A 9,025-nucleotide genomic window follows, 5' to 3' on the forward strand; every position below is an offset into this window, starting at 1 on the left:
AAAATTGATCAATTAACAATTGAGTAACAATAGTCAATGTGAGGGGATTAATAAGACAATTATAGAATAGAAGCAAAAATAAATCTTAAAAAAAAACCCAATCAAAAAACAAAAGTTGTATAAGTATACATATCATATTTAAGGAGACTTTTCAATTAGTAAAAATAAAACACTGCTAAAGATATACAGTGTTACACTCAGATGAGTAAAAACATTGCTGTCCAATGTATTCTCATGAGGGAGAATGTGATTTAAAATAGGTCATTCTTTTTTATTCATTTATCACCTAGCACATCCTTCTAAAAATCCAAAACTTGCTTATTTGCTCCCCTGAGGATGATATTCTTCACCGAGGTGATAAAAGTGTTTAAAACATTTGTGCTAAATGTGTTCAAGAACACTAAAGGGTTTAAGAAGGAAAAGGTAACATGAAATGTTCTAATGTGAGGTATTTCATAGCATGTAGAATATTAAAGAGTTTTCAAGTTTTAACCTAATGACCAATCTGCTTATTCCCAAAGCAAGATAATCACAAACAGAACTTTAACAAACCTCATTCATCCTTTACTTCCTATTCTCTTCCAATCAGACATAAACTATAACTGTGCAGATGAACATTCTTATAGCATAGCTCATAAGACTGCCTTTATCAAACATAACTGCCTCTGACTCCAACCCTCCCTACCAATCCAGTACCATTCCAATCTCCTTATTCCCACTGACTTCTTTAATTCTATTCCCATTCAATTTGATACCTCTTCCAAACTTTCTATATATATATGAGTAGAGTGTGATGCAATGCACATTTATTGTGTCTGATCAACAGCTTCCTTTCTTAAGAGATAAGCACTTTCCTTATTTATAGACTCAAATCTTTCAAAAGGGCCAATAAAAGAGATGTGTTAGAGGAACAATGTATTTACCTGAACCTCAGCCACAACTTCCTGTTCATCAGCTTCAGCTAATGACTTCACATCACTCTTGCTTATCACATTACTGAAATCTGAAATAGACATGTAAGATGTGGTTTACTCAGAGGAGATAATTTTTGTTACAATTAGACATAAAGGGGCCTGACAGTTAAAGTCTAATAAACTAAGTGAAGTTTAGTATATGTGGTACTATACTTTACATTGTGGTATATGTCAAACACTTTCACATTGGAATGAATAACACAAATATGTTTAAATCTGTAAATTCATAATACTTAAAAAAAGGAACCATCATTATAGGCATTGGAGGATGCCAGGGAACCAAATCATTATATTGAAAAGAGCAAATACTTAGGAAAAAATAAGTATTTGTCCTTTTATATCCCAACTGTACCATCAGATAACCAAATAGTATTAATAGATGAGGGGAAACTCTTTATAGCAATTTTCCAGCTAAAAAGCAAAGCAGGAATGATAACAATAGAATTTAAAACACCATTTTTTTTCCCCACTCCTAATGAATCAATGGATAGAAATATTGAGCATTAACCTTTGCTAGTGTCACAGTAAGACAGTCAACAGAAGCACACAACACTGCTGATGAAAGTCTTGTCAAAAGAAAATCAAATCTGAATTTAATTAAACCTGTGTATCCAAGTACCAATTTATTGGAGCTGAAGGACAGTTCTTTAAATTGCAAAGAGCATGTTAAACTATCCCATGTGGATGTAATCAGCAAGATCCAGGCTGAAGGAAACTAACAGAAGGAGGTGGTTTAGTGGTTTATTCAATAAATAGACTGTGTGGGGGTGAAGTTAGAGAGAGGAACTATAGAAGATTCAAGAAATTTCAACAATGTATCTTCCAATAGCAATGTGTGGACCTTGCTGCTGCTAAGTTGCTTCAGTCTGTTGGACTCTGTGCAACCCCATAGACGGCCTCCTACCAGGCTCCTTGCTATGACTCTAATTCAAACAAACTGAGCAGGGAAAAAAAGGCATGAAAGAATTTGAAATTTGAGCACTGAATGAGGTACTAATAGTATGTTTTAAAAACGAGTCCCTATCATTTAAAGATGCACATGGAAATATTTATGGATGAAATCATACAACCTGTTAGATTTTCTTCAATATAATGTTGATGAGGGAGTAGATAGCAGTACAGCTAAAACAAGATTGGTCATGGTACAGTAACTGTAGAAACTGGGTGATGGGTACATTGGGATTTATTAGGCTATTCTATCTACTTTTGTATATATTTGAAAACTTCCACAACAAAGTTTTTTTAAAAATAAAGGATGGGATACTAATACTAATACAAGATATTTAGTACACATAAGAATATACAAAAATACAATTATTAGAAAATGACATAAGCAGAAGGCCAGTTTAGTGCTGATATAAACTGTGCTGAAAGTCTATAAAGAATAAAATCACTATATATAAACTCATTTTCAGTTCAGTTGCTCAGTCGTGTCTGACTCTTTGCAACCGCATGAATCGCAGCACACCAGGCCTCCCTGTCTATCACCAACTCCCGGAGTTCACTGAGACTCACGTCCATCGAGTCAGTGATGCCATCCAGCCATCTCATCCTCTGTTGTCCCCTTCTCCTCCTGCCCCCAATCCCTCCCAGCATCAGGGTCTTTTCCAATGAGTCAACTCTTCGCATGAGGTGGCCAAAGTACTAGAGTTTCAGCTTTAGCATCATTCCTTCCAAAGAACATCCAGGGCTCATCTCCTTTAGAATGGACTGGTTGGATCTCCTTGCAGTCCAAGGGACTCACAAGAGTCTTCTCCAACACCACAGTTCAAAGGCATCAATTCTTCGGCGCTCAGCTTTCCTCACAGTCTAACTCTCACATCCATGCAGGACCACTGGAAAAACCATAGCCTTGACTAGACGGACCTTTGTTGGCAAAGTAATGTCTCTGCTTTTCAATATGCTATCTAGGTTGGTCATAACTTTTCTTCCAAGGAGTAAGCGTCTTTTAATTTCATGGCTGCAGTCACCATCTGCAGTGATTTTGGAGCCCAAAAAAATGAAGTCTGACCTGTTTCCACTGTTTCCCCGTCTATTTCCCATGAAGTGATAGGACCAGATGCCATGATCTTCATTTTCAGAATGCTGAGTTTTAAGCCAACTTTTCCACTCTCCTCTTTCACCTTCATCAAGAGGCTTTTTAGTTCCTCTTCACTTTCTGCCATAAGATATCTGCACATTTGAGGTTATTGATGTTTATTTCAATTAAATAAAACTGTGAAATTGCTCCACCCAAGACATTTCAACAGTCTATTTTTCCTAGGCTTAGTGCTAACTACTTTAACATATATAGTTTTTCCCTTCGACTTCATAGATTCACAGCCTAAATCAATCTCTAGAACCAGAAGAGTAAATACTAGATTTATTATTCATTATTAATGTTGGCCACTGTATCAAATAACTCTTCAGAGGAAAAAGGAGTCTTTTATCTCATGATCTATTCACTTTTTAGTTAAGAGACTCAGCAAAACAGTGATTCTATTAAATGTGCACATAGATTTGGCAGCATGGAGAATCAATCTCTTTCTATAAATGTGTGTGTGTGTGGCTGAATACAAAAGTTTCTATACTTTCCTATCCTAAGTACCTAGCTTGTAAACAGATTAAAAAACTACTGAATGACTAAATATGTATCAGAATGGCTAAAATGAAAACCAGGGACAACACTAAATGCTTGTTAGGATACAAAGAAATTAGATTGCCTGGATATTGCTACTGGAAATGTAAAATGGCATAGTCATTCCAGAAAACATTTAGTTGTTTTTTAAAACATTAAACATGCAGCTATCATATGACCCAGCAATTGATCCCTGGGAATTATGTATTACAGAGAGATAAAGACTTACGTTCACACAAAAACCTGTACACAAATATTTATAACAACTTTATTTGTATTAGCCCAAACTAGAAACAACTAAGATGTCCTTCATTATGTGAACAGTTAAACAAATTGTGGTACAGTCACACCATGGAATAAATAAAAAAAAATTTTTTTTTTAAATCAAGTATTGATACACAACAACCTGGATGAATTGTTAAAGAATTATGCTGAATGAAAAAAAGCCAATTTCAGAAGGTTATATACTGCATGATTCCATTTATATGACATTATTGAAATGACAAAATTATACAAAAGGAAAACAGGTTGGTGGTTGCCAGAGGTTACTGAGGAGGCTGGGATGGGAGGAAAGTAGACAAAATGCAACGTGAGGGATCCTAGGAAGATGGAAATGCTTTGCATCCTTACTGTATCAATGTCAATATGGTATGATGTCATACCCAACTATAGTTATGTAAGATGCTTCATTAGGGGACACTGGGTAAACAGTATATGGGATCTATGTATTATTTCTTACAACTGTATGTGAATCTACAATTATCTCAAAAGAAAAAGTTTAATTGAAAAGGAAAACCTGTGATTATTAACCGAAAAGAAAACAATGACAAAAACAAACATAGGATAATAGAAATGAATAAAATTGCCTATTTCCACCTCCTGAAGTTGTTTTAAAGGCTGAATAAAATAATACATGAGAGTTTTTATAAAATACAGTGTCTTATCACAAATGTTAATTTTTGATACCATTATTAAATTGTAATATATCCTGAGGAAAGTATGTATGTCTTAGAATATAGTCTAAACCCAGAAACTCCAAAGCTTTTAAGTAACCTACATTAATGTTATAAAGATCAATAATGACATCTAGAGGAGAAAAGATGTAACTTCCAAAGCAAAATGTATTAGATTAAAAAAAAAATCCATATAAATTGTATGATAACCACAAACCTAGTTTATTTCCAGGCCTCCACCTCTCTTCCCCTCCCTCAAAGTTGTGCAAATAGGACATACATATCTGATGACTTTTACTTTCAAGTATTACACAAAGTTGCAAAGAGAAGAATGGTATATAAACTAAATCTCTGCTTTTCCAACAAACTCAACTACATCCTCCCTCCAAATAAATAAATCGGCTTCTATGCCTCAGTTCAAAACAGTGTAAACTAGGAATAAGTATACATACATTTTTCGGCAAAGGGGAATGTGAAAGTTAACTACTTACAAGTTTTGACTTATAAAGAAATTTGAAAGGCAAGGTACAACTTAAATATTTTTTTTAACCTAAGCAGTCAATGATGAGTGGAAACCACATTTAGCTCTCAGAAACAGAATGCTGGTCCAATTGACTGGTAATACTTTGAAGGACAAAACACCCACCAGACTCTTAAGAGTGATGGACTCAATTAATTTACTGATGATATGCAGTAGCTAGTAGAACATATTAGCTAGGATTTAGTTACATGATTGAACAGGTGAAAAAATACTTACAAATAAAATATATACTGTATTTAGGTCTTCGGAGCTCCTGAATCAGATAATCCACATTCTCCTAGAAAAGAACAAGCAAACAAAATGAGAAAAACCACTTAAGTGATGAAGTAATAAGTATGTATTTACTAAGAGCCTACTGTGCTGAAGTCTAGATTAAGTGTGCCTATGTCGGGAGGGGTGAGGACTGGGGATAAAAGAGATACATTAAATATAATAATCAAATCATATGTGATATAGCTGTACTGCTCTGGCCAAATTAGTTATTAAAAATATAAAGTACATAGATGTTGAAATACAACATAAAATAGATAACAATTATGCAAATTTGCCTCAAGCTGTTTGTCTGTAAATTTGTATTCATCTGATCAAAATTCTTATTTTTTTGTAGAATATCAAAATTTGTCTAAAATTTTTTAGACACATTTAAAAACCAACATTCAAGAGAAAATATAGTTAATTATATTCACTTGGGCTTTTAACTTATTGGGACCACAGGTGGCAGAACTACAGTATTTCTGAAGTATTTATACATGGTAGGCTAAGGCCTTTTGTATAATTGCATTATTTAAAAATAAAACATGAAATTTAGAAATAAAAAACAACTGATTTTCAAATGGTCAAAACATAATTCCAATTATGTAAGATCATAATGAAGGTTTTATCTGCTTTTGAAACTATAACATATGGCTAAATTTCAGTATAAAGTTGATCTCCAAACTATACATGATATAAAATATCATTTTTGAATGTTAAAAAACCATACATCTCCTTACAGAATGAAAAGTAATGTAAGCAATACATATTGCTTGTTAAATGGAAAAAAGACCTTAAAAATTGTCATTTAAATTTTAAACTATATTAAAAATTAACTTTAAATGTAATCTTAAGGAAAAATTGTTTCTAAGAACACATTTTGAGCTTGAGAGAACATATACATAAGGCTGTGAAAGAGCTTCTCTAATAAAAAAAGTTCGGCAATGATGGACTAAATTATCTTTAAAACCCCTCTCAGAACCAAAATTTCATGACTAATAAGAAACAATTGGAAACTACTATAACAAAAGAATTACTTGATATATTAATTAATTCAGAACTACTTATTGAGTATCTGCTATGTGGTAGACACTGGGGACATAGTAGTGTGAAAATATGGACATCATCTCTGCTTTCCTGGAATTTACTGCTGGTACATGAGACATATTAATTAATCATACAAACCATATGAGACTTCAACCATGACAAGTAATAGGCTGGAGAAGATGGTGCTATAAGTACTTATAAGATTTGCTTGATGGAGTGAAGATGGTCCAGGTAAACAGAGAAACCTGTGCAAAGGTCCTGCAGCATGATGGAATAGTGGACTGAAAGAATAGTGTGGCTAAGACCAAACGGGGAATGGTTTGAAATGAGGCTACAGAAATAGTAGGAACTAGACCATACAGGGCCTTGCAGGCCACACTTAAGAAGGAGTTGTGTGTTTATCATAAAAGCAATGAGAAATCATTCAAGGATTTCAAGCGTGGTGACATGGTCAGATTTGCATCTTGGAAAGTACACAATATACAAGCACTGGAGTTAAGAACATAAATATAAAACAAGAGAATATACAAAATAAGACAGAAATAGTAAAGGATTTTTAAAGGAGGATTCAAGTTAGATTTAGAAGATAATGGACGAAAAATGACTGAAGGCTGCTGCTGCTGCTAAGTTGCTTCAGTCGTGTCTGACTCCGTGCAACCCCATAGACGGCAGCCCACCAGGCTCCCCCGTTCCTGGGATTCTCCAGGCAAGAACACTGGAGTGGGTTGCCATTTCCTTCTCCAATGCATGAAAGTGAAAAGTGAAAGTGAAGCCGCTCAGTCGTGTCCGACTCTTAGCGACCCCATGGTCTGCAGCCTACCAGGCTCCTCCGTCCATGGGATTTTCCAGGCAAGAGTGCTGGAGTGGGGTGCCATTGCCTTCTCCAACAGAAAGCTAAAGAACCTTTAATTAGGAGAAAAGAACAAACAGAGGGCAGGAGTGAGCATGTAGAAGGATCATACAAAGGCCTATTTGGCTGCAGTGGAGGAGAGAGACAGGACATACAAGACTGAATACCTAAGGGCAGACCAGGCCAGCTAGAGGGCCCTGAGGGCTACTAAATATGTCAGGGAAGTAAAATTGAGCCATTAAAGATTCCTGAACATAGATATGAATAAAATGATAAAGACTCAAAACACTGACATAAGTATGTAAGATTAAATGGTAATGGTGTTCAGTGTGATAGGTGTGGAGTTTCATTCAGAATAAAGAGATGTGGGTCTCAGGGCAGTTAGCGGCGTTGCAAGTAGCTAAGAACCTACAAAACATCTTGAAGGAAATCTAGCTGTGAGGAGTGACTGAGATATGGAAAGGAGGAAAGTCATGGTTATAACTGATAAGCCAGTATAATTATGATGCCACAAACGATGATAATAGAAATTTATTTTGTCTTCATAATACTTCTAGATCACAGTGTGTGCTGTATTTGCCTAAGCAGATGCAGCTGTTTATGTAGTACCTTGGTAGGTCGAAGAAAACAAATTGCTTTCAGGTGTTTCATGATCTCTCGATTTTGAGAATCAATGCGTTCAAAAAGGTACACTTCCTTCTGGAGAATTTCTGATTGTGTGTATACCATACTCACTATGCCAGTCTGTAAAGAAAAAAATTAACTAATATTATGCTAGTCCAGAATAATAAAAATAAGCAGCAATACCTAAGACTTAAAAAAATTTTTTTTCATTAATACTACTTACTGGGATAACTTAAATACTAACATATGTAATAACATTTACTGAGCATCTAAAATAATAAGTAATGTACCAAAATGAAATGCTCTCTCTGAACACGGACAACCCATAAATTGACAAAAAATTTCCCACCACCTTAAGAGTTTTTTTTTTTTTTTTTAATTTTGTGACCGATAAATAATAACCTGTCATCTCAGTTTGAGCTCTAATAGCTTTACTTTAAAAACACAACGCTGAGTGGAAACAACAGGGCAATCCCAAAGTCTTACCAGTGGTCTGTCTTATATATCATTTCTTGGCAGAGGCATTTAGAAAAAGATTTCTGATTTCAATCCATTGTTTTGGGTACAAGAAAACTCTCTGGCAGTGGTTAGAATCATTCAGAGTGAAAACCATCTAGGCAAGCTTTATAAAGCCTTTCAGTTCCATGCTAAACTTACAAATCTTTAATTAGATGCTAAACCCTACACTGGAATGGGACCAGCTATTGCAAGGGAGGAGGGTTCCCCCCCCAAACACTGAGCAAAAGCAAACTCACCGTCTCTTTATCCATGAGAAGTACTTTCATGCCAGGTCCGCTGTCCTCTATCATTTTGGAAATGTATTGCTTTACAGCAAAAACCACGTTCATGGTGGCGAACTGACAGGTTAGCCCTATAGCTCTTCCCACCCCCCGTTTTTCTTTCTAAATTAACCCCCGTTCTTTTGGCCGGGTCTCAGCAACTTCCTCCCCGGCCAGCTCGGGCTTCCGGAAGTCCGGGCAGCAGTGGTTTCGGGAGTTGTAGTTCCGCTACGCGGTCCGGGGAACCCAGCCTCCCGACTGAATGGACGAATTCAGCAGAGATACCCCGCCAATCCCGCACGTAATTCTCGATCCACCTCCAGCCCGGAGGTTTTTGAGGCCTCTATGCTCAGACCCCTCCCCTCCCTTAGCCTCGAGGCCTGGCCGC

General features: G+C 35.8%; 1 protein-coding gene across 1 annotated transcript in view; it reads right to left on the bottom strand.

Annotated features, from left to right (window-relative positions):
• The window catches only part of VPS45 (vacuolar protein sorting 45 homolog), a 66,650-nt gene extending 57,842 nt beyond the window's left edge, over positions 1–8,808 (bottom strand). The window contains exons 1-4 of the mRNA XM_027534729.1: positions 8,614–8,808; positions 7,844–7,978; positions 5,302–5,362; positions 924–1,003 (exon numbers count right to left, since the gene is read on the bottom strand). Coding sequence (XP_027390530.1) covers positions 924–1,003; positions 5,302–5,362; positions 7,844–7,978; positions 8,614–8,706 — 369 coding nt within the window. The 5' untranslated portion in view covers positions 8,707–8,808. The remainder of the gene's footprint in view (positions 1–923; positions 1,004–5,301; positions 5,363–7,843; positions 7,979–8,613) is intronic.
• Between the last annotated feature and the right edge of the window lie 217 nt (positions 8,809–9,025).

The sequence above is a fragment of the Bos indicus x Bos taurus genome, chromosome 3, assembly GCF_003369695.1.
Source record: "Bos indicus x Bos taurus breed Angus x Brahman F1 hybrid chromosome 3, Bos_hybrid_MaternalHap_v2.0, whole genome shotgun sequence".
NCBI classification, from domain to species: domain Eukaryota; kingdom Metazoa; phylum Chordata; class Mammalia; order Artiodactyla; family Bovidae; genus Bos; species Bos indicus x Bos taurus.